This window comes from Nymphaea colorata, chromosome 1 (assembly GCF_008831285.2).
Source record: "Nymphaea colorata isolate Beijing-Zhang1983 chromosome 1, ASM883128v2, whole genome shotgun sequence".
Taxonomy (NCBI): domain Eukaryota; kingdom Viridiplantae; phylum Streptophyta; class Magnoliopsida; order Nymphaeales; family Nymphaeaceae; genus Nymphaea; species Nymphaea colorata.
Genome location: NC_045138.2, coordinates 3596878 through 3623387, shown reverse-complemented (window position 1 = coordinate 3623387; position 26510 = coordinate 3596878). Strand labels below are relative to the sequence as shown.

At 37.1% G+C, this 26510-nt stretch overlaps 1 protein-coding gene across 2 annotated transcripts; it reads left to right on the top strand.

Annotated features, from left to right (window-relative positions):
* Nucleotides 1-3771: 3771 nt before the first annotated feature.
* LOC116255949 (cullin-associated NEDD8-dissociated protein 1) lies at nucleotides 3772-25653 on the top strand. 2 transcript variants are annotated; one of them, XM_031632045.2, is made up of 29 exons: nucleotides 3772-3914; nucleotides 4811-4963; nucleotides 5145-5314; nucleotides 7164-7374; nucleotides 10113-10278; nucleotides 10433-10562; nucleotides 10871-10985; nucleotides 11631-11788; nucleotides 11889-12012; nucleotides 12299-12349; nucleotides 12442-12524; nucleotides 15907-15991; nucleotides 16063-16164; nucleotides 16275-16373; nucleotides 17464-17574; nucleotides 17655-17738; nucleotides 17809-17949; nucleotides 19156-19248; nucleotides 19351-19472; nucleotides 19545-19707; nucleotides 19786-20025; nucleotides 21258-21506; nucleotides 21587-21772; nucleotides 22000-22146; nucleotides 22253-22369; nucleotides 22446-22614; nucleotides 24383-24460; nucleotides 24734-24872; nucleotides 25240-25653. In XM_031632045.2, the coding sequence occupies exons 2-29, from the start codon at nucleotides 4928-4930 to the stop codon at nucleotides 25334-25336; spliced, it is 3666 nt and encodes a 1221-aa protein (XP_031487905.1). In that variant the 5' UTR covers nucleotides 3772-3914; nucleotides 4811-4927; the 3' UTR covers nucleotides 25337-25653. The 2 variants fall into 2 exon arrangements, with proteins under 2 accessions (XP_031487905.1, XP_031487914.1); XM_031632054.2 differs by having other exon boundaries at nucleotides 3799-4088.
* The last annotated feature ends 857 nt before the right edge of the window (nucleotides 25654-26510 follow it).

The following is a 26510-nucleotide window of genomic DNA, read 5'->3' as shown; positions in this document are numbered from 1 at the left end:
CATGGCGGCAGATGAACGAATGGCAGGAGGAATCCAAATAACTGTGCACTGCACCATAAATGGGAAACTTTAATAAACATAAATGAGATTTTTTTTTTTAAAGGATGAATGGTTCATTCCACCACCGTCATTGCTCCTTTATCTGTATGCTGGCCCTCCCTGGGCATGCTTTGGGACCTTTGCAGGTCCAGAAATAAAGCACACTGGAATGGACTAAGACACTGTGGTGGTCCAGAGATAGAGCGCACTGTGCCGGTGACCACTTTAAGTCTCGAACCTGAGTCCTTAAAGAAGCCAGACCACCTTGCCGCTCAGTACGCTACCACCCCTTAGCGTAACATTAATCTTTCATTCTTGTAAGTTGTTCATTAAACCCAACCTTATGTATGACATTGGTAGTATTTCAGAACTATTGAAATGGACTAAGACACCGTGGTGGTCCAAATGCAGCCATTTTCAATCTGGATGTATACTAGTGTAAAAACTGCTGATTTTCCTGACCAGTAGCGGAACCACATATAGGCTGGTATGGACAGTTGCCAACACCAGCCTCACAATTTTCCATTGTTTTTACATGGGTGTCATTCATTTTTTGCTTATTTCTTTACACCACGATAACTCTTGAAATAGTACTCCTTAATTCAAAATTTCTGTCTCCCTCACTGTTCCCAGTCCACTCCTAAACCTGACCATGTATCCATTTGTGGAAGTTTTCCTCTTGAACTTGGCCCACCCATGTAATTGTGCTCATATGACTTAAAATCGTAAAAAATAAGCTCAAAAACCAAATATATAGAGAGATAAATACAGCGAGTGTCGAAGCTTTTGCATTCTTTTCAATTTCCTTCCACCACTTTATCTCTTCATGTAAAATATGAGTGCTCTTCATGTAAAATATGAGTGCAGGCTTAGTTGCAATATAGATAAGATATAGCAGAGTTAATTTGCAAGTCTGTCTTTGTGATATCGCCTTTTTTTTATGGTCTTGGTTTCCTCTCAATCCGGTAGGTCTATCCACACTATAAATTCCTAAACGATTGCTTCTTTCTTCTATGCACAATACATATAAACTTACCACGTATAGGTAGGTTGGTGTGGGCAGTTGCCTACACCAACTTCCCAATTTACTTTCATTTTTACATTAACATTGTTTAGTATTTACTTTGATATACATGTAAGTGCCCCTTCATAAAATTTTTCTAGCTTTGTCACCGATACTAACAAGCTATGTATATCTATATTCCGCTCTTTAGTTCTTTTTATGTATGTAAATTTAATAATCAAAGAATCACTTTTTTTAGTTGCCAAATTTACCATTAACATCTATATAGCTGTATCCGTGCGCGGCTTAAATTCGTAGCTCTGGAGATGTAAACATTCACAGCTTAATTAAAATGCCTACCATCTCTCTGGACTTCAATCGCAGATCGGCCTCTTGCTTATACGACAAGGACGATACAAGTTTTCATTTTTTTTCTTGTTTTTCAATTTTCAATCAAAATATATAGAACTATTTTTGAAATTCTTGAACAAAAATAACCTAATAAGGGGGCAAATTAACCAACCAACATAATAAGGTACTGTTTTTCATTTCAAGCATCATCTGCCGATGGCTTATTATATTTCAAATGACCCCATCGATTTGCTTATTCTACATAGTGCTGCCTCTGAGCCACCTACTTTTTCTTTTTCTTTTTCCTTTTTTTTTTTTTAATGTATCGTGCATCTCAGTCATTTTACCATATATTTAAGTGCTCTAAAATTCAGCCAAAACCTTATGTCTCCACCACTTATTTTAAGAGTTCAAATCCGAAACTGCTAATTAATAACAAAATAAGGTTCCAATCCGCTCTTTATGGGTGGGTAATTAAAATGAGCTTTAAGTATATATGATTATACTTCTCATTGGAATGGTTAGAAAGATTGAAAAATTTTGTCACATCAAAATCGTGGAACAAAAAGTGGGGTTCAATTCAGCTATCATTGCGTGTAATGTGTGATGGATGACAGTGGGACAAATTTAGTGGCGGAATCAACTAGATTTTTTGGCTAAGGACGAGCCAAGGCAGGCCCCGCACGGGCCTTGGCCCCCTTAAAAAAAAAATTACATGTAAAATTTAGAAAATTTCACTTGTCTTATAAAAAATGATATTTAGGTCATTGTCAAAATTTAGAAACTTTAATTCGGTTGGCTCTAACCCTGAAAAGCACTAGCACAAATCTGAAGTCATAGTGTAATTTGGAGTCCTTTTAAAGAAATTTTTGATTGGCTTGTGTGGGGCCCTCAGCCAGCCTCACACCTCACATTCGGTAATTAAGAAAAACATTATTATAGCAAACTTAGGACCCCAGAACACAACATTTAATTTGCTTAAGAAAACAATGTCACACAATATATTTGATTTATAAATCTAAAAGTATCTACAATCACATTATGTTTTACTAAAACAAAAACATAGTGTTATTGAATCATGTGCTCTAGGAGCACAATATTCTTATCAAACACGCCCATCAACAACCATTTTGATTTCATGAATGATTGGCAGTATCCCAATACCACGAAAAAATGTTGGTATTTACATAGAGTTGATGCATGCACTTTCCCAACTAAAGTGGTAAGAATATACCTAAAAGTGTTACACTTTAGAAAAAAAGCGAGTCATTTCTTTTATGATAAAGGTGAACGGGACCACCAAGCTTCACAATAACAACACAGAGAAGAAGCTCGGAGAATGTATGAAGTGACAGGGTTGAGACCCTTTTAACTTGTTGCCTTCTAACATTTCCTTCCTTGATTTCACCAATGACAGCATCAACGCCTCTCTTATTTGGAATATCTGGTTCTGCTTCTAGTTCAAATCTTGTCCCAATTGCTTTGGTTCTTGTTAATTCTTGGCGATCTTAGCAGGGCGAGATGAGCAAGCAGGAATGTTTGTGCATGAAAGCTTGGATCATGATAGATGATTAACAATGCACACCACTGACGTCTCTTGGTGTTTTCACCTTATCACTAGTTGCAATGCATGTGCTATGTATAAATCATCTGCATCTTTACAAGCTAAACAAGATGAACACCCATTTGAATTTAGTCTCAATCGATTAAAATTTTTATCAATCTTAGATAGGAGACTAATTTTTTCAAAGTAGGATGTTAACTCTGCAGAAGAAGAGAAACTTGAAATACCTAATTTCCCTTTGATCTGTTTGAAAGAATATTTCATTGGTGATGGTATAACAACTCGATCCATTTATAGGGTAGGGCCTTTAGTTCAACGGATTCCAACTCGTTTCCTAACAGTTTCAGCTTCAACCTCAAAAAGGTTATAAGAATCAGGACAACCATCTAATTAATAACCTCTTTTATAAGCCTTTGAAAATCTCTCATAATATTCAATACAAACTAAAATTTTAAAGTATTACAATTCAGTCCCCTTAATGCACCTGCGCATGTGGGACCTTAGGTCCAAGCGTGAACTGACTCTCATACCACTATACCAACTAACATCTTCGACTCTAACCCCTTAAAAGGCTAATAAAATGAAATGAGATGGATTCCAATCCACAAAAGATCCCAATAAGCCAGCTGCCGGCCCAGACCCACCCAAGTCGACCGGATAACAGGCCGGCAACCCGAACTGCCCCGCCATTCCCCCGGGTCTGGGTGAAGTATAGGGTAGGGTAGAGTTGTTTTCGGGTCCAAAACCGGACTGCTCGGTCGGATGCTCACACTTCACACTGACCCGCTCCTCCTGTGTCCACTAGCCCCTCGCCCATTTATGCGCACCCCTTCGTCCCCACCCAACCCCACAGACCCGTCTCCCTCGTTTCGCCTTCTATTGCTTTGCTCGAGCACACAAACACAGACTCTCCCTCTCTCTCTCTCTCTCTCGAGGCGAACTCCTCTTCTCTCACAGGTTCCGCTTCTTCTTTCTCTCTCTCCTGCTCGATCTGCTTTGTCTTCTCCACCGTCTCCCTCTTCCTCCGCCATCGCCTCCTCCTTTCTCTCCTTCCGCAGGGATAGTGCGGCCTCATCCGGAGATAATCATCTCTCTCTGTTGCTTGCGGAGTTCTTCTAGGAATAGACCCATGTTAGTTCCCTCCCGCCGTTAGCCGGTCCTGCTCTGCATTGATATTCGGCTGCTTGTCTTGTGTTTGCTTTGCACTCTTCTTTGATCGTTTCGTCTCGACGAATTTGTTGATTGCTGAGCAGCGCTCCGGAGGGTTTGTTGATCCGTCGTAGTGGCGACGGGGGGGCTACTTTAGATTCTTGTTTGGAAATTACGGTGCTGATGAAGGTTTACCTAGTTCGCAGGGCATCAGTTGAAAAATACATCTGGGTCGGAAACCCAACCGCCATTGTGTTTTTTCGCCCCATTTTCTTTGTTTTCTTGGGAGGGGAGGTTTTCGCATCTTGATCGTCAGTGATGCTCTCTTTGACCTTCTGGTGCGTTCTTACCATTGGCGATGCAGTTCCATATCCCTCCCCTGTTGGCGGCCGTTATAATTTTTGGATATGCACGAAACAACCATAGCTTGCTTTCACGGAAAAATAGCAACTCCCAATAGCTTGCTTCAAGTCATTACGTAACGCGGCGGCTACCATTATCTGCAATCGCATGCGTCAGCCCGACAGGATAAAGAGAGAAAAAGCGATGAATACAGCCATAGTTAGAGGGAAACAGTTAGTGGTTTGGATATGGGCAATCTTTTCGTGCGACAACGTGCTCTGCATATTGCTAGGCTGATTGTTACTATATTTCATATCTCCTGCAATAATTCCCATTTACATCAAATTTCTTTGCCATTTCAGTTGCAGTTCTGAATTGCATTCGAAGCATCCACTCTTTTTCCAAAAGCGCGTGCTTGGGAAGGCTCCACATCTTTACAGATCCCACAATTAACCCTTTCGATATCCAGAGTTCTAGAAATGGCGAGCGTGACCATCACAAATATTTTGGAGAAGGTACAATTAGCTTGCACAAACTATGAAATGCTCGCCTTGAATTTTTTTTTTTCATGTTCACATCCATAACCAGTGTCTGTATTCCTCGGTTTTAGTTTTGGAGTTATTATCGAATGATCAACTTTCCAATTGCGTTTCCTTGTCCGTGACTTGAAAACCTGACTTGCTTACGTGTTTGCAGATGACCGGAAAGGACAAAGATTATAGATACATGGCAACATCTGATCTGCTTAATGAGCTTAGCAAGGAAAGCTTTAAAGTTGAAAGCGACTTGGAGATCAAATTATCAAATACTGTGCTCCAGCAACTTGATGATGCTGCTGGCGATGTTTCTGGATTAGCTGTCAAATGGTTCGTTTCTTCTCAATACATTTTAAGTTGCATGAGCTGTATATAGTGTCTCTTTGCATCTGGTGTGGTGCAAAATGGAGCTTAGTTCCACTGATGCCTGCTTTTCGTGCTTACACTGAGTGGCCGTTAGCAGGGTTTTCAATCTTACAAACATTGCTAATTTCCTCGTCCAGAACAGGGCCATGGCATGTCGGGTTCTTTATGCAGCAGAGTTGAAGTATGATAGCTTATTTTATTGGTTAGATAATAAATATCTAGGAACAAGCGACATTTACATGTGACTATGTAGTGATGGTTTGGCGGCAAATATGCCATCAGTGGTATTTGAAGATTGAAGCTGCATGGGATCAATTATTGGTGCCCTTGCTTCTATTAGTATGATAAGCAACTAAAGAAAGTTTGATCCTACAGCTGCAGTTACGTTGCTAAAGCATATATTTCATATATCTACTTTTTTCCATTATTATCTTTGAGCAAATAACAAATGATCGTGTCCATTTCTTTGGAGAGTTGTACTTTTGATACTCCATCGGCAACGAGACTGTGGAGCCTCTTTCTTCATTCTGATGGTTGATACAGATTATAGAAAACATCATTACTGAAACAAGAGTTGGGTCACCTAATGCCTCTTCATAGAGTTGATCGTTAAACTGGGTCATTTTGCTATAACATGTGTTGATAGTGAATGATGTAGAGCTCAGTTGGCCACACAGAACTTGGATAGGATTTGTCTGTGGTGGTTTTCAGTGGGAGGCTTTCTATGCTGATTATCTCTTATTAACTTAGAGTCTTAGACTGTGCTTTCGGTCCTCCGTGGCTTTTACATCTTCCAGGATGACATGGTAAAAGTTCATTTTGGCATGTGTGCTAAGTAAGAAAAAAGTAAAAAGAGATAAGATGCAGAAAAATGGGGGAAGATATTCCTGTTTGCACTGTTGGACCTATGTCAAGAATGATTCGTAATGTGAATTAAGTTGAATAAGCTAGGGAATCATGGTTCTCAACCTTAGTCGTAAATTCATAATTGAGTACAATATCTATTTCAAGGGTTGATTTAAATTGTGTTTGCTCAATTGAGTTGTAATCTTTTGAAATTTGACTTGTGCTGTGTGAGCTCCATGGAGTACTTTACCTCAGGTTTTGCAATTTGACTTGAGGGAGCTCATGGAGCAACATACATGTTCTGAGAGATAGCTTTTTACGGTTGATTGTTTATTTACTATGATTGTCATTTTGACAAATTCTTTCATCATCTGGTGAGTGGAAGCAGTTTTGCTTAGGACAATGTTAGTATCCTTTGAAAAGGTAAATAACAATTTTTTTAGGATTAGTTACAATATAAGAAACTGTGTTTTATGAAGTCTGTGTCTCGTTCAAAATTATCTGAACAAATTAATCATCTTCTAGTGAGAGTTTGAACCTTATTGTGTATCCAGGAAATTCTTGTCGAGGTTGCTGATGAAGATAAATCACTAGTATTTGCTTTTGTAATTGTGCTCCCATTAGTCTGTAAGATTGCATATCAAAGATCTGGAAGCTGCAGCATATTGGAGGGCAATACCTTAGGGAAATGATCTTGGAAATGTACCTATTTGAATCTTTTGATGTTCCAGTATGATATCCTGTATGGTTTCATGGATTGCCTTTGCACTCAAGAGAAAGTGCCACTTTGTGCAGTTAAACCATGGATGTATTTGGCCACATTTATGAAAAACTAATTGATTAAAGTTATAGGGATGCACAGATCTAGGTCAATTACCTGCGATGCCACGAATGCATATTCTCAACAGTGTGATACATAGCCTTTTTTGTCCCCCTCTTTCTTATGACTATACTCCCTATTTTGCAGTTTGGCACCATTGGTGAAGAAAGTAAGTGAAGACAGGGTTCTGGAAATGGTAGATAAGTTGTGTAGCAGACTACTGCATGGGAAAGATCAGCATCGCGATGTTGCAAGTATTGCACTGAAAACAATTGTTGCTGAAGTCAGCAACATGAGTGTTGCTCAACGTGTTATTGTGACTTTGTCTCCTCAACTAGTAAAAGGAATTACAAGTCCTGTAAGCAATATTTATCTTTATTCTCGTGACAAGTTCGTGCTAAGTTTCGTTTTTTTCTGTTTGTGCAAGAGTATTTGTTCTGGCCTTTTAGTTTGAAACTTCTTTAATGTGCATGTCGAGTAAGTTCTGCAAGATACGTCTTTAGATGGAATCATTTCTTTGCCAGTGATCATTTTTTTTGTTTGCCTTGTGTGCACATCTGGGACACCTGTGGAAATGATATTGCTGGAATTTGATTATAGGCAATTCCCTCTGCTTCTCTTATTCAATCTGAATGTTTTGTGTTCCATATATAATGTAAACGATCATCTACTCTAGCTTGGCCTAGCTGTTCTAGTCTTCTTAGATATTTACTTCAGTTTAAAATGGTCAAACATTTGTTTTTTTTGTTTTTTTTTTTTTTTGCCTTATGAACTGAAGTATAGTTGTTTCTTTGTGTTTTCCTATGCCTTGTCTAAAGTTTGCTTGTTGAGTTGTTAACTAGGCATTGTTTTGGCAAAGAGAACATAGGCTAGAAGCCTAGAAAAGAACATGTTGATATGCAATTAGTGATTCCAACTTCTTGTTCCTGAGTTGCAGAAAACAATCCAAACTGAGGCAATCGTTCCAGATTCGCTCCACCCTCTTCTCTTTCTCTCACTATGGTCACCTAGGTCCTGGCTTGCACCTGCTGATATGTACGTTGACCTTGACAGATTCATTGCTCATGACTTGGTATATGGATCTTTTTGTAGCCGTTGGTATTCTTATGCCAACGAATATACTTAGCTCGAAGCTAGGAGAATGAAAGGGGGAAGACCCTACATAGAAGAAAACCACTGTTCACTGGCTTTTTAAGATCAAACCGGTTAAAACACTGAATTTGGGAGAGAGAAAACCATTCTCCATAAAATTTTCAATTTGAGTAACATGCACTCTTCAAAAAATGCTGCACTGAGTCAAGACTACTTGAGTGCAGGTGCGTGAACAGATCAATAGACAATTTGTTTTTTTTTTTTCATTGATTCGTTGATAAATAAAATTATATCTTATTAATTGCTAATTTGTAGTTTGTGGACAATTTTATAACAGACACCCCCCCCCCCCCCTGTGCATCTGCACCATGCACTTGTGTGACATAGATCTCAAATAAAACTGGCGATTTTGTTCCAAAAGCTGTCTATTCTGTTACAACCAGTGTCATAGAAAACACATTTTATTCTGAAAAAATGTTAAAAAACAGATCAGCCAAAAAATGGGGGAAAAACACTTTTTTTTTTGAAAAAGCGTGAAAATGAAAAAAATGAGAAAATATGGATTTTTACATTTTTAGTTACCAGTTTTTTATTTTCACACTTTTCACATGTTATTTTTAGGATGCATTTTTCTTAGAAAACTTGCTTGAGATTTCCCGAGAAAAACAACTGTGTCATATTATACCCAAGAAAAACAACTCTATCACATTGTAATTATACCCAAGAACAACCTTGCCGTTTAATACCCCAAAAGGGCCAAAACGATATTTGTGACAATGGTTACAATTGTCAATTCTGCCCCTAAATATGCAGATAATGCTCGAAAAGGCTAACAGATTATAAAGTAGTTCTAATTCTAATTGCAGCTAATATGAAATAACTAGATTATGGGTACATGAATTAAAAATTTAAAATGGTCAAGTGGTTAGTCAAAACAATGTAGTTGTAATTCCACTCTAGGCTGGCTAGCAGTTTGAGCTGTCATAAATATTTATTTTAATTTAAAATAGTCGAATAGTTAGTTTCTTGTTTGTCTTATGAAATAGAGTTACCGTTGTATCTTTTGTTAAGTTGATTCTGTTGTCTAGTCTAATTTAGTATTTTGTTTAAAGCTGCTTAATATGCACTGTTTTGGGAACCCTGTATGATCCATGTATAATAGAATGTAGGCTAGAAAGGAGGTGGTGAAGTTGGGGAAGAGAGACATCCATTCTCCAGGAAATTTCATCTAAGGCTGGAGATTGTTTTTAAAAAGCTCTCTTTTGTGTTTAATAATTAAAACACCCCTACTGCAGTGAAGGTTTTACAACTGGTGATTCTGCCCCTTAAATATGCAGTTGGTGAGGAAGAAGGCTAACATAACAGAATGAGTAGCTCAAATTCTAATTGCAGCTAGTATGAAATAACAAGGTTGTGCACACATGCAATCTGTTTTAAAGGAAGGCTAGTAGCCAATCTACTGTATTGCATCATCATATGAGAATTGGTTCTTTGGGGAGATTGTAAGGTTATCTTCTTTCCACACTTGTTTACAGGAATGCAAAATTTGATTAAGAAACCCATTCATCAGAAAAAAAAAAAAGAGAAGTTACTCAAGGTAGTCCACTGTTTTTCTTATCACAGTAAGGATGAGATCTTTAACCTTCATTAATATTCTTTTAGTAGTGCTATGATGCTCCACAAGTGGAATTTACTCTTTTTAGTTTAGAAGCCAGATATCTGTGAGGTGTATCATTGTTCTGGAGACAATGGTATATGATATTCTTGGCCTGTTAAATTTATTTACTTCAAGTCTTGAACAGTGTTATGTCGTCTATGTACAGATGCAGGACATAGTTTGCTCTTCGGTTTTAGTTTTCTCACAATTGTAAAGAAATATAAGAACTTGAAGAGAAATTGCTGCGTGTAACAGGTGTTTGATGCCATTAGAGATATAAATGCACTGAAATCTTCCTGAAGATCTTGATTTCTATTTATTTTTCTTTTTCCTGTGAATATCTGCAGGGAATGAGTACAGAGATTAAATGCGAGTGTCTCGATATATTATGTGATGTTCTTCATAGGTTTGGTAATTTGATGGCATCAGATCACCAGACGCTCTTAGCTTCTCTGCTGTCGCAATTGGGTGCTAGTCAAGCAAGTGTCAGAAAGAAATCTATTTCCTGCCTAGGTAATCGAATTTTAAGATGCAGCAAGAAACAAAAAAAGTCGCAGTCGACTTGTTTTCTTGTTCACAGTTTACTTGTTTTGTATTTGTTTTCCAAAATATGGTACTATGTATCTTTATATATGAGAGACCACTTATCCTTGCTTTTGCCATGCAGCCTCCCTTGCTTCAAGTTTGTCAGATGATTTATTGGCAAAGGCTACTATAGAAGTTGTTCACCTTTTACAAAATAAGGGTTTAAAACCTGAAATGACACGTACAAACATTCAAATGATTGGGGCTTTGAGGTAACTCCATGACTGATGATTGTGGTAATAAACATGGATCATGACCATTCTTGTTCCAAAAGATTAAATTCATTGAAACTTTTATATCTATATTGCCATATCATTTCATTGGAACCTAATTTTTAGTGGGAGGTTTTAGTATGTGGAATTTGTTCCTCTGAATGTGCTCAAGCTCCTACTGTTGGTGTCTCAATATTCCTAGGGCCTCTGGCATGCTTCTATAATTGGCTTGCAACATTCTATTGTTAAATATCTTTTGGAAAACTTTGGAATTGTATTGTAAGATCATCAATTTTTTGGTGGTACAGTCGATCAGTTGGATATCGATTTGGACCCCATCTAAGTGACTGCATTCCGCTGTTGATTGGTTACTGTAAAAATGCATCAGAAGTTGATGAAGAACTTCGTGAGTACAGCCTGCAGGTATGTTATACTTGTAGATTTACATTGGAAATTACATACTCAAATCACATTGCAAGAATGCATAAAAGCTGAGGCTAGGCCCAAGCATGGGCTGTTCCAACTTCCAGATTGACTCATTGCTAACAGTACTTACCTTAAGCTGGCACTTCATTTCTCAAGCTTGGGCCTACCATTGCTGGAACTGAAGCTTCACTTGGTTGTGAGCCGAAACGAAGCTTGTGCATTAGAAAAATTTTCCCATTTCAGTTGTCATTTAAAACCACATAGGAATGGTAAGGCAGGGACGTGTACTCATAACATCTTGTTTGAACCATTAGACCACCTTAACCATTTTGGAAAACATGTTAGGTGTTTATGGAGTTATATCCTTTATCTTTTTACTTGAATCCTTTTAACTTTTAAGCTTATGAAGCTTGAGAGGCTGTTTGAGTTGAGGTTGTTTGCTAGCATGAAGTTGGTCTGGTCCTCAGGACTGACTCGTTTAATTGATGAGTTGATCTTGACCCAAGTTGAACAAGCAAGACCTTAGTCAAGGTTGAGCAGCTTGACTCATTCTCCACCTTTGTATGTCCTTTGATTTGCTAGCATTGTAACAATTGCTGCCTCTTTTTATCCTAATGATGCACTTTTTATTTTTTGAACCAGGCCTTGGAAAGCTTCATGTTGAGATGTCCTAGGGATATAACTATGTACTGTGATGTAATTCTAAATCTTAGTCTTGAATATTTGAGTTATGATCCAAATTTTACTGATAATATGGAGGAGGACACTGATTATGAATTCCAGGAGGAAGATGAAGATGAGTATGGTGTTCTTATGCCATCAAATTTCTTCTGTCTTTCTTGGTGCAATATTTGGAATCTACATATCTGATTGACATTACCAATTATTGTTATTCTTTAGTGACAGTACAGATGAATATAGTGATGATGAAGATATCAGCTGGAAAGTAAGAAGGGCAGCAGCAAAGTGCCTATCTGCTATAATAGTTTCTCGCCCAGAAATGCTGTCCAAACTCTACGTGGAGGCATGTATTTAAGAATGTGTTGTATTCTGTCTATACCGTAGTCTTTTGATAGTGTAGCATCAATGATTTAATGGCAACTACTTTTTTCTCTTTTTGAATATCAATAACTTCTAAATTTCAGTTGAGCAAAAAGCTCCCTTTTTTAGTATACTTTGTCTATGCCTTGAGCTCGTGAAAGAGTAGGTTCATATGTTTAATTTCGATTGTTTTCTCTTTCCAAACCGTAATAGCTCTTGAATTTCGCAACATCCTCTTTTTCATTTTTTTTTACTTTCCTATTTTGTAGGCGTGCCCAAAATTGATAGAGAGATTCAAGGAACGAGAAGAAAATGTTAAGGTCAGCTTCTTGTAGGGGCTACATCGGTATTTTAACTTATGTCTTTTGACTCTTTTCACTTATACATCTGAGTCTGGTTTTTGGTGCTTCAGATGGATGTCTTTAATGCATTCATTGAGTTATTACGTCAAACGGGGAATGTTACAAAAGGTCAAAGTGAGATAAAGGAATTGAGGCAAGTGGAGAATGGTTTCCAATTTCACAGTAACTTGCATGTTCATGTTTCATAGTTTTGTGTTTTTTTGTATACTTTTCCTTTAACTTTCTGCAATTTTGGGGGCATAGTTAAGTGAGTCTTACTTTGCATATTTCCATCGAGAAATCATTATGCTTGCTAAATATGAAAATTATTGAGTTTTCACTAAGACTAAGAGTAAATTGCAGCATGGTTAAATTTGAACCGTGTTTCTTTCATATGAAAAGGATTTATATACTATTATGCATTAGGAGATTATGGATAGGATGCCCAAGATGGTCAAAATGCCACAAACACATTACAGCAACAAGCACCATCAGTTAAATATTCTCAACTTTTGTGCAAGTGCTATTACTAGCTGATATTTTCATTGTTTCCTTAATAAACTTCTCGTATAATTTTGTAAAAATAATGTGCGGCAATTGGTGAATTTATGGTTTCATGTGATGCTTTGTTTCTATCTTCTTGTTGTTAAAGTTGTTACTTGTGTTGTCAAATTACAAGATTCATTATCAATGCAAAAGCACTTTTATTTTCACAATACCGCTGTCAATTCCTGGATGTCATTTAAGTAAATCATGTTGGTCTCAGTTGTTACTTTCAATATACCTTAAAACTCTTTCCGAAACATTCATTGGAACTGTTACAGAAATATACTAAAGTTGGCAAGAGTGAACCATATAAAATATGTTTTCACTGGGTGATCATGTAACATGGAGACTGGAGAGCTTATTTTTGAATAGTACTTCTCTTTGTCAACTTCTTAGGCACTATGTCACATAGGTACGGGTATGGGTTTTGGTTCGGGTATGGGGAAGCGGGTATGGGCACAGCAATTTTAGCAAATTTTGGTATGGTGATACAGTGAAAATTTCAATATAGTTATATAATTGTATATATATTCAGTTTCAATAAATAAAAAACAATGATAATTAAGCAAACAAACAACATAAATATACTAGAAAGCATATATATAACCTTAAACAATGTAAATATATAACTATGAAGCGTAAAAATTAACAACAGCCTAACTGCAACGCAGGGCAAGTCGGCAGGTTTTGAATTTGACACATAACATAAGCAATAGGGCAACAAGCATAACTTATATAAGCTCTGACGATTGACGATATGTACAGTTTTACTAAGGTCAACGATATGTACAGTTCTACACAAGAATAATGTGAGCAAAAGGGCAAATCGACAGGTTTTCAAGAAACGAACATATTAGAATCACAGATTATGAAGAATGGCAGCAGCGCGATGATTATGCAGCAGATTTTGGAGAACCGGTGCAGGTAAGAGAGGTTTTGAAGAATGACTCTATGGAAAATTTTGGAAAAATGACAGAACTAGGAAACAACGATAAATTTAATACCAAATGAAATGCAACAAAAAAGGGGAAACTACATACGAAAAACGGTTTTCATTAGACGAAAAAAAGGAGAAAAGAGCATAGGTAAAATTGCAGAAACCCTAAAGAAAGTTAGTTGAAATGAAGATTATACGCCGTCAATGATGCTGGAGGCTGCCGCCGTCCATCACCGATCATCTGTGGACTTGAGGAAGAACAGGGAAGAACATGGAAGTCGAATAGGAAATGGCGGAAGAGGAAAGATGTCGGGCAGGTCGAAACCGATCCAAACTGTACCACCATGTATCTGCATACCCGTTTTGGCGTACCGGCATACCGTTACGGGTACGCAGGTCTCCCCCACATATCGTGATGACATAGCTTAGACATACTACAAGGTGTTTCTGTAAGCTTGGATCTGTGCACGTTCTTATTCATCTCTCAAGTGGTTATGACTTCATTTTGTTTCTGTCAACCTCTGCTAAGCGAAGAATATAATTCCTGTGCATACCTTTATCAATAGCCACTATTAAACCATGTACTACAAGAAATGGTCTAATTCTACCTTCTGAACATATCTAGTACTAGACAAAGCTTTCCAACAAGCTCGAGATTGATGTTGTGGACCACATGAATTTTCTTCGCTTGAATGGTATGCTTATTTGGATTGTTTGGTAAAGGTGTGGATGGGCTGAATTTGGCTTGGTATTAGTCATCAGCACATCCATCTAATCACTGATCACATAGACCTATTTATTGGAATCACACTCTACATCAAGTAGAGAAGATGAAACGGTATCTGAGTGGGAAACGGTGCTCAAATCTGAACTGAAAAACATTTAAAAGAAGCTTGAATACATCTATGTACTGAAATACGTAAGCTGTATATCTGATGCATTCAGCTAGCCGGATGGTGACTGTCATCAATTGTGGCATTTTATGCTTGACGAATTCAATTGTCTTTCTTGTTGTACTCGCTTTTTCACATGGTTCATTTGTTTATGGATTTCAATTTGAAAGCGAGTCCTGGTGAGTATTACCATTTTAAACCAAATTCTGACTGATTAAATAGTGGATTTAGATCTTTTTGTCACCATATCCGATCAAACAGTTTGGGATGTTTTGGATGCCTGAACTGGACCTTAGCTATTGACATCCATATTGTTTGATGAAAACCATGAAACCATGGTGGTTGCTTCAGTTAAAATAAAAGAATGCATCAGAATACTGATAATCATGGTGATGCATTCCACTTGACGAGAGTAATGGTGACATAATATACATGGAATTTTGTAAACAGTTGGATTTAGTTTTTCTTAACCAGTTAAACATTTAACCTGGAAACGTTCTTATTGGTTTGTAACACCACAGTGATTGCTTGTAGTTGTCATTATATGAGTGTGTTCGTTTGTGTATGTATCTAACCATGTGATAACTGCAAGGATGGCAAAATGCACCCTGCAACTTTGACCTCTGTATGCCTCCTTCATGGCCAAATTTTTGTTTTTCGTCCCTTTACATTCAAGTTCGTGTTGAATCCATCTTCTTCCGGCTAGCTTGTATTGAACTCTTCCTGTATCCACTTTTTTTGCCTTTTCTCTCATTGATGAATTTATAATGAACAAATGGCAACTCATGATCATGAAGCCTATTTTTATCTAACAAGGAAAAAGGTTGGGATGTCAATTCTTCCTATAGAACTCTTGAACCATACACCTCGGAACTGGAAGTAAATGCATCACATTTTTATCAACTGCGAGTTTGGGCATTTTGGATACTCTTTAAATCTTGTAGCAAATGTCTTATGAAGTATTGCTGTTTGGCCTAATGTATCTGCATGTTTGCTCCCATTTAATTGTTCTAAGCAAATTAATTTTTGGACACTTGTATGCCTTCTGTCAACTAAAGAACTTGCATTGTTTGTCTTTCTTTCAATGATCTTACTTTTTTGATTGTCTTGAAACAAGTAATTTTTTTGGAGATCATTGAAATGTTTCATGATTTTTGCAGCCCTTTATGGTTGTTGAAAAATGAAGTGCCTAAAATTGTGAGATCTCTAAATAGGCAGCTTCGGGAGAAGTCCATCAAGACAAAGGTGAAATGGTAACAATGTTTCTCATTTGCACGATTATAAGCAGATTTTTCCTTAAGGATCTTCATCTGCAGGTTGGTGCATTTTCAGTGTTGAAAGAACTTGTGGTTGTCTTACCAAACTGCTTAGATGATCATATTGGATCTTTGGTCCCTGGCATTGAAAAGGCATTAAATGTAAGATTGTTCTTACAGTGCAAGTTTGGAACTTATTGTTGTTTTGCTTCTCATTTTTCTATAATAGTTTAAGTTCATCATGCTATAATTTCTCATTCTAAAATTTCCAGGATAAATCTTCTACCTCAAATCTTAAGATTGAAGCTCTTACATTTACCCGACTGGTTATGGCTTCGCATTCACCTTCCGTTTTTCACCCTCACATTAATGTAAGTGCAACCAATATCTTCATTTTCTTCCTTCCTTTCTTTGGTTCTCCTTTCGATGCATGTTTAGTTATTTCTATTGAATAAAATATTCCGGCCTTTCTAAGTTTACTGTCCAAAGTCTGATTAAAATTATGTCATTCTGCATTTTCTGATGACTGGATGGACATGGTGGCTTTAGGAATCAATTCCCCAGCTTACGCATCTCTGCATGCATGCCTATTTCTTTATGGAGTGTATCTTTTATGTGAATGTGTTCATTCATATGGCTTTCTCTTTTGCAAAAAAGTTGTTGCTGAAGCATTATCATAACATGCTTTTCGAAAGATGGTACCAAATTTTGTGAGAGGATTTTCATTCAAGCAACACATGATTGAGGAAATAATAAAAAAGGAGGAATGGTTGAGGAGGGAAAAACCAGGAGAAGGGAGTCGTGAGCCAAGGAGGAGAGGGAAAAGAAAGGAAGAGAAAGATGAAGAGAGCCGACAAGAAAAAAAAGATTCTAGTTTTATACTCACTCATCTCTCAGCTTTTTTTTTTTCTGAATATGTGGTGTTCCCAGAACAATGTTGGGGCAATCTTGAAAAATTTGGATGTTATGAAGAGAGGAAAACAATGTATTTTAGCAGTTCTCTAGTAACATATGAAGGAACATTCTCTTTTTAAATAAAAGAAGCAAGACAATTTGGAAAACTTACTTAAAGTGTACACAAGTGATTTATTTTAAGAAACCTGCAAAAATGAGTGATATTGCCATGATAATATTGTGATGTTGTTGCCATACTATATATTTTTTTTATTCTGAACTATTCCGGTATGTTTTTCTGCTATTATCAGCTTGATCTAAAGTGCTGCCATATTGGAATGTTTGGTATTGGGAGAAATGTAAAAAGAACCACAACTCAAAGGAGTGGAATGAGACCCTGTTTGGGTTTAGTGCTGGCAATTTTGTTCTTTCCTTTTACTTTACGATAGGTCTATATATATATATATATATATATATATATTCCCCACTCATTGTTTTTGACAATTGTTAACATGATATTTTATGTCCATGATGATAATGGTAACTGTTTGTGGTTCTTATTTGTAGTCACTTTCTAGTCCTGTATTAGCCGCTGTGAGTGAAAGGTACTATAAGGTCACCGCGGAGGCACTAAGGGTATGTGGAGAACTTGTTCGTGTTGTTCGTCCAAGTTTTGAGGTAACAAATTCTTTTACTGACAGATTTCTTTTGAAGGAATCTTCAACTTGCACCTCTGACAAAAACTGCTGTGTGTACAGGTTTGTGCCTTTGATTTTAAGCCATACGTTCATCCAATCTATAATGCCATTCTAGGACGGTTGGCAAACCAAGACCAGGACCAGGTTTGTAAATCATCTCCTCATGCCTTATCTGTTTTCTTAGGATATTTCTTATGGAAGAATTCATTTTCAGGAGGTTAAAGAATGTGCTATTTCTTGCATGGGTCTGGTGGTTTCAACCTTTGGGGACAACCTTCAAACAGAGCTATCAACTTGTCTCCCACTGCTTGTGGATCGTATGGGCAATGAGATAACACGACTTACGGCAGTCAAGGTATCAGTTAATTCGGTTGGTCAAATCTGAGAGAGCATCTGATGTCCATGATGTGGTTGTCCTTCTTGTTTCTTTTCCATTTTGCAACTATTCTGTCTGGTGAAGTCTTTAGATGAATAACAGGTGATTCATTTGACCTATTTTTTTTGTAATATTCATCTTGTAGTTTGGGTGCTATATTGGAGCTCAACATTGTGAGTTATAATCTTTGGTGTTGCTGGAAAGAAAGATCTTTGTTATTTTTCTTTCTTGTATACTGGCGGATCTTTATTCTTTAGTTCTTTATACACTTAAAGCCACAGCAGAAATTACAGTTGCAGCAAAGGAGAAATTTTCTATTCTTGTGTCAGTTGTCCTGAACAGCGAAATCTTCGAGTAAAATGTTTCCCCTTGCGTTTATAAAATAATTAGTGGGATAGAGTACAAAGAGCTTTTCGATTGCAAGTTTTAGGCTTCACCATAGGGAGCTTTCCTATTTGCTAGCGGGGTTATCTAGAAATTAGGTAGTTGAAAGTTCGAAACCTTAGTCGTGCTATAAAACCATATGTGGAAGTACGGATCTTACATAGTCCGTAAGAAAGAAATAAGAAAGCATAAAACTAATTTTTCATGCTTGAAAGTTGAAACATGATTTAAAGCGTTTGAAAATGCAAAGGAATTATATACCACAATTAGAAGTGCAAACTAATTATATACCTTAATCATACTATTTCGGCTTTCAAGTATAAGATGGGGAAGTAACATGCACATATAAATGGAAATAATAACAGTTAGACTAATTTGAATAAAAACTATATGAAGCAAATAACAAAGGTGCCACAAACGCATAAACATGTTCCATTCACTACTTAACTAAGAAGGGCACTTAGCATGAGGAAACTGCACATTGATTACTTAATCAGTTGGCATCCAATTTGTTAAGCTGGGACTAGCTGAATTTTTAGTCTATGCTGGCCAGTTGTGTCATGATTTGTTTGCGTAGGCACTTGATTTCAATTTCATCTACATCCAGTAATCTAGAAATCCTATTCGCAGCGAACCTATTTATTATTTGAGTGGGTATAGAATCTGCTTCTTCTGGCATTGATTAGTTTCATATATGTTTTCTTTGGTACAATTTTCTCTTTGTCTCGAAAAAGACGCCTTTTACGACATTTAGAATATACTATATATACTTGTTCTTATTTTTTATATTTGTCCATGCAGGCATTTTCTATCATTGCATGCTCACCACTTAAGATTGATCTATCATGTGTTTTGGAGCATGTTTTTGCAGAGCTAACAGCATTCCTTCGCAAGGTGCATTTTTTCAGCTACAGTCTAACTACAATAAGGTTTTGAAATCTAGTTAACGTATCATGTAGATAGATGCAAATAAAAAGTTATCTTCTGTTGTTTCAGGCAAATCGAGCTTTGAGGCAAGCATCCTTGGGTACACTCAATTCTTTAATTGTTGCTTATGGTGACAGAATCAGTTCCTCTATTTATGAAGTTATCATTGCAGAACTTTCGACTCTGATCAGGTTTGTCTTTCTGTGCAGCATTTATTTAAGCATTCTGTCGATTCCTTTCTTACCAGTTCTATTCTGTTGCAGTGATTCTGATTTGCATATGACAGCTTTAGCTTTGGAGCTTTGTTGCACAATGATGGCTAATAGGAAATCAAGCCAAAATGTTGGTTTTGCTGTCAGAACAAAAGTTCTCCCTCAAGCTCTCATCCTAGTGAGGAGCTCCTTATTGCAGGGTCAAGCACTTCAGGTTTGTTTGTCCTTTAAGTTGAATATTTAGTCCTTGTCCATGCTACCTTAGGAGCTAATAAGTTCAACTCTTTTGCAGGCATTACAGTGCTTTTTTGAAGCATTAGTCTGCTCAGCAAATACTAGCTTTGATACTCTGTTGGATTCTCTCCTTTCAAGTGCCAAACCATCTCCGCAATCTGGTGGTCTTGCAAAACAGGCTCTCTATTCTGTGGCTCAATGTGTTGCTGTTCTCTGTCTTGCAGCTGGTGATAGGAAATGTGACATAACAGTTGGAATGCTGATGGACATCCTTAAGGATGATAGCAGCACTAACTCGGTAATATGCTCCTACATAGCTAGCCTCTAGGGTAATTGAAATATGTACATGATGCTTTTAAGTTATAGACCCTGGTAGTTCTGCTTATATGCATATCTAATAGGTTATCTACAAACTAGATCCAGTACTCATCAGGATGTTGTTGTTTGTCTACATGGAGAAAGGTGCATGACTTCATGGAATATGTAGAATGAACATTTTTTAATCCAGATGACCTGGGGAATTTTAACAATTACGTAAGGCTTATTATGGCAGATTTCATGTATTAAGTTCTATTGATAATTTTCTTTCATTAAATGAACTTGCTCGTCTCAGATACATTGTATGAGTAACTGAAATCTGTGCCTAGGTAGAAACTCTTTCGTAATGGCCTATTGTAGTTAGTATTGTCCTTTCTGCTTCCTCTATAGCAGTTTACTTTTTGACTGCTCAGTTCCTCAATCGTGTATAGTCATCTGCTGTTCATATATCAGTTTATTTATTAACACCCAACTTCCCTGTCGGTAGAACATTTTTTTATTGCGGTGCCTTTTTATCACTATGAATATATCCAAATTTCCTCCTTGCTGCTGATACTTATTTTTATGTGCCATCAATGCATTATGACCAGATGCAAGTTGTCAGATTTTATCCTCGGTTTGAAATCTGTCCAAGTTTAGGATAGTTAATGCTGCTAACTGCTGGCAAATTTCAGAAGAAAACATGAGCATTAAGACAATTTCATAATTTCCAAAACAGTGTATCAGTTGGACGTTGCTCACATGGAGCAGCCAACTGGGTTGGTAGTCCCAGCATGATCCATTAGGAATCACTTGGAAAAAGCTCTTTCCTGCATCAACTGCACTAAACTATCGAGTGGTGCAGGTCACATGAAATTTTTCTCTGGTGAGATCTAATAAAATTAGTATGAGGATAGGAGCCTCTTTAATTACATATAGCCTCTTTATTTCATTTTGTTTGTTTTTGAAGAAGTATATCAACGGTTATGGATGCTACAGATTCCTAACCTAATGCTTCATTGCTGTTCCTAGTATTGGTGCTTGGCCAGAAGATCTATATTCTGAAGCGTAAAGTGTGAATTTTTGTTTTTATAGGTTGTCAGATTTGTATTTGAATTAGAATGTTAGTTGTATATGCTCATCTCTCTCTCCCTCTCTCCACATGCACGCTGTCACTTTTAATCTTTATATGCAGAAGTTTATAACTTTTTATTGTTTATATTTGCATTTCAGGCAAAACAGCACCTTGCGTTGCTGTGTCTAGGAGAAATTGGTAGAAGGAGAGATCTTAGCTCACATGCGAATGTTGAGAATATTGTCATCGAGTCTTTTCAGTCACCCTTTGAAGAGATCAAATCTGCAGCTTCTTATGCACTGGGGAATATTGCTGTTGGAAATCTATCAAAATACCTGCCATTTATTCTGGATCAAATTGATAACCAACAAAAGAAACAGTATCTCTTGCTTCATTCTTTGAAGGAGGTAGATGTAATGATAGTGAAGAGAACTTAGTTGCATCTTGACAGTTTTAAGCTGAACCTTTTTTTTTTGTCCTTTTCCAGGTGATAGCAAGACAGACAGTAGATATAACTGGCCAGGCAGAACTAGAGGATAGAAATGTTGAGAAAATTCTTAAATTGTTGTTTACTCACTGTGAAAGTGAAGAGGAGGGGGTCCGCAATGTGGTTGCCGAATGTCTCGGGAAAATTGCTTTGATTGAGCCTAAGAAGCTTATACCTGCATTGAAGGTCATGCATCTCAAATTTTATATTTTTGGAGTTAGAGTCAAGTATGCTTCGTTTTTGCATTTGTCTTGCCATTATACATTTTGAAAAGCTATTACGTTAACTTGAAAACACTGCTTTGAGTTTGGTTGCATTCAGCTGTGTGAGATGTGATTATGTTGATAGAATCTGTTTTGTGAATTAGAATATTTGTTCTTAATTTATATCTTTCTGACATCTTTATCCATCAGATGAGAACAAGCAGCACAACTGCCTTCACACGAGCTACTGTTGTGATTGCTGTGAAATATTCTATTGTTGAACGTCCAGAGAAAATTGATGAATTTCTGTATCCATCCATTTCTTCTTTTCTGATGCTTATAAAGGATGATGACAGGGTATGTTTTACATCCTGGTGCAGTTTGCTCTCTTTAGGTCTTTTGTAATGTCTCTGCAACTTGCCTCATGGTTCTTGGTTCTCTTTCCTTTGATATTTATCTGTAGCATGTACGACGAGCAGCTGTTTTAGCTCTTAGTACAGCGGCTCATAATAAGCCAAACCTTATCAAGGGCCTTCTTCCTGAATTACTTCCACTTCTTTATGATCAGACGGTGGTTAAGGTAAGCACATCTTGTTGAGTTTATTTTCTCATTTCCTGGACTTATGAAGTAAGAAAATTTGCTTTTTCTGATGCAGCAAGAAATGATCAGGACCGTGGATCTTGGTCCTTTTAAGCATGTTGTTGATGATGGTCTTGAGCTGAGAAAGGCAGCCTTCGAGTGCGTCGATACATTACTTGACAGTTGTCTTGATCAAGTTAATCCATCATCTTTCATAGTTCCATACCTTAAGTCTGGGTTGGATGGTGCGTATTTTATGCCTCATTTTCATACTATTTTTATACTATTAGTCCATGTTCCCTTGATGACATCCTTGTTCATATTTCTTCTGGATGTGCGTGATTGTGTATCGGCATGTGAAGTGTTGCACTACTTCACTGATTTGATCCTCATATTTGTATAGAAAAGTGTTTCATTAAAAGGAAGCTGCTTTCTATACTCAGATAAAAGTCTTCATGTTCATATGCTTACTGTGTTAATCAGGGATTCATGGGATAGTTAATACGTTGTGCATTCTTGCAAATTTTTTCGTGCTTTTAACTGCGATTTGTGTTGATCTTGATATCAAATTTTGTCATATTACTGTCATGATTGTTGTCGTTCGGTGATGAATCATTCCATACCCCACTCAAGTGTAAACCTGATTCTCTCCTCTGCTAGCGGTTGTGAAGGGCGAAGCCTTGAAGAATACAATTGAATCTCATTTGAGAAGATCCTTTCGGTCATAATTCAAGTTGGTAATTTTGCAATGTTCTGAAGACTGAAGAAAATCATAATCATCTACTTTAGCCTTCTCTTTTTCCAAATTATGGGCAAACATTAATATGTGTCAAGTTCTGAAGGTGAGGAAAAGGAAAGCTAAGATGAGAATAAATGGGCAGCTGATCTCTACTTTCTTTTGGTTACAGCTTCTTAGTCTAGTCAAGGTTAATCTAAATTCTAAAGCATAAAGCTGGTTCATGCCCAGTTTGATTTGCCTTAGGACGTAGACAAAGCTGCATTTGATTCCTGAGATGAATATGATATATCACAATCGCTAGTCGATGCAAAGGATGAAATAGAAGAAACTATATCTGCAAATGCATATATTGAAAAAATGGTTTAGAATTAATAGGACCAAAGAAAAAAACTAGTTAGGTCAATGTGACATGATGAAAGAAGAATTGAGAATGTATTACTAGCATGATTTTTGGTGGTTTTGCTATCTGTTGTGATGACAGGCTAACGAAAATGTGATGGCTGAGTGTTCCGAACAGAAGTCATCTGAGCCTCAGATAGACTGGAACTTCTACATTCTTCTGAGTTTGCCAAAATTGATGGGCAACAGAAAGCAGAATCCTTGATGGGAATACACATTATGGAGATGGATGTGTGGAATTTATCAAGAAAGGCTATAATAAATTCAGGAACAGATGTAACATTGGGTTGCTTTAATACCATCAACTGAGAACATTGGGAATGCCGATTAAGGGGATTTAGAGTTTAGACTTGTTCTGCAGATGGTTGGATAGGGCAATACGAAATGCCCATATAAGGAAGCTATGTGTAGATGAAGACCTTTGAACACTTGGAAGGGGAAATCAAGGTTGATCTGTAAATACTTTGTATGAGTCTAGTGACCAAATTTTGTAGCTTTGAACCGGATGAATCTGAGAAAGAGAAATATAACTGCTTTAGTAACCTGCCACCATGTAGTTGGAAGAAGGTGGTCTTGTGGTAGCTGGGAAGTCACCTTTATTCGGCTGGTTGGAATTGTTTGCCATGCTATGCATGTGATGTGTTGGCATTGTTTACCAGGTTATGCATTTGCTTCTATGTTTTTTCTACATGAAATTTTGGGAATAATTTCTTTTGTGCGATTCTACTGTTTGCATCTTCTTCGTCATTTTGTTGGCACATGATCTCCAAAATTACAAATTAAATTCCTCCGTGGTATGGAGTGACTTTTTCTTATTTATGTGATCCATGCATTGTTTCTTTCTTTCTTTTTTTAATTTGTTTTTGTGCGTGCAGATCATTATGATGTTAAAATGCCATGTCACCTTATCCTCTCAAAACTTGCTGAAAAATGTCCATCTGCCGTCCTAGCAGGTATACATGTATACATCTGTTTCTGTTTCCTCCTGTATTATACTGTAATGATGTGGTTATACCACACAGCAGTACAATATGCATTACTGTGGTTTATTTGTTTTACTTTTCTATGCTATTATTAACTGATACATTTGAGGATTATACTTTATAGAATTGATATCTTTCTATGTGGACTAAAATTACGTCTTACATTAATAAATTTGTCACTTGTCCATGTTGTCGTGGTAGCTACAATGACATTTCCTTGTATGTTTTTCCTTTCTTATTCAGTTTTAGATTCATTGGTGGATCCATTAGAGAAAACCATAAATCACAAGCCGAAGCAAGATGCTGTTAAGCAGGAAGTAGATCGTAATGAGGACATGATCAGGAGTGCTCTTCGAGCAATTGCCTCCTTGAATCACATAAGGTTATCTCTTAACCTTCATTGTTGCGTTTGTTCACTGTTACGTGTTCTGTTACATGGAATTAATAGTCAATTCAGCAAAACTCGTGGTAGTTGCTAATTTCTTTTTCTTCTTTATTTATGAATGATGGTTCCAGTTTCCAGATTAATCTCGTTTTTTGCAAGTTTCTCCATTCATTTATATTTCAACTTTCAACTGTGGTCGATATTTACGTCTGGTCCTAGATTTTGCACCAATTAGCTCTAACTGAAAGCATCTTTGATTTTCTTTTTGCTTTCATGGTGGATAATGCTTTCTATTCTGTGTAAGAGTCCTGGCACGTGTTATTCTTCCCTTATATGCATTAATATCTTCTTTGGTACTGCGCAGTGGTGGAGAGTGCAGTCCAAAATTCAAAATGCTGATGATGTCGATTACAAAAAATCCAATCCTTGCGGAGAAATACAACGCAGTTCGGCATGAGTGAGGCTTGCTTGATACTGGAATTGTTTTGAGATGATGACATTGTTAAAGTGCCTTTGTGGAGGTATGCATGGCTGCAGTCTTGGGAGGGGGGAATCTGTCTTATGGATGTGGTCCTCAAAGCCATAAGTCTTTCTGATTTTGTTGTGCCCCAAGATGCAGATGGGTGCACAATTTCCCTTTTCTTCTTTGAGGTGGCATTTTGTCCTATTTGGTCTTAGTTTTATTTTTTTTCCCATTAAACTTGGGAGCCAGCAGGTTCTGTGTTTAATATAGCAATTGGCAATGATCAGAGAAAGAAATAGTTAGCATGTATTTCAATCGTTTGCAAGTTTGTCTTTTCACCAATTTCACTCGGGTGATTGTGCACTTGCGTTCTTTTCCCTTAAGCATTCCGACATCCTCATGGACCGGCATATCTCTCTCCATGGCGTTGTATTCGAAGAGAATTTTGATGGTTCAAGTGAATCGGTTCGATGCGCAAATTAAGTCTGTAAAAAATGTTCAAGTTTTCTGGTGAACAGAAAACCAGTGGGTGAAATTGCATCGAACACTCGTCTCAAAAGACATTTTTTGTGAAAAGATGTAAATCGCGACTAATATATAGGTTTCGAATCGCGCAGAACGCTTCTACCCAGTTGGAGTTTCTTAAAACTACTAACATTGTAAAATTGCAATGCAAGATTCGAAGTAAATTGTATGTACAATCAATTGTCGCAAAAGTGTTCATTAAGAGCATAATTTCCTGCCACTATTTTTATGGTGTACATAATGCGGTCGCTGTGGTCCTTTTGGCATAAAACTTCTTGTTCCCCACTTTTTAAGTTACAGCTTGGCTTTAAAACTCGAAAACATGGAAACTTTCTAAACCATATTATTTTTTTTTGGATTAACAACCCGTGGTCCCTGAGAGTTTGACTGCATACTTTCTATTGAACCGGGTTACATGATTGTATATTCTTTACGAAACAACTAATGTGGGTGATAATTTGTCTAATTTTAAAATGGAAAGAATTTATGGGACTAAATTGGTCCACGCCTTCATAAACACTGGTTGTTTGCTAAGCTGCTGGAGCCCTTTTATACCTGTGCAGGTTTACCAGAGTATGAGAACCGCCCACGAGATAGTAATTCAATTAAACGTGGGAACAGATGCTCTGAAAGTTGAGAGAGTGAAA

Excerpts from the sequence above, each read along its gene's own strand:
- LOC116255949 (XM_031632045.2), top strand. The coding sequence starts at position 4,928 with ATGGCGAGCGTGACCATCACAAATATTTTGGAGAAG. Across the intron at positions 15,992-16,062 it reads AGAAGTCCATCAAGACAAAG|GTTGGTGCATTTTCAGTGTT; the intron begins GTGAAATGGTAA and ends CTTCATCTGCAG. Across the intron at positions 22,147-22,252 it reads TTATAAAGGATGATGACAGG|CATGTACGACGAGCAGCTGT; the intron begins GTATGTTTTACA and ends ATTTATCTGTAG.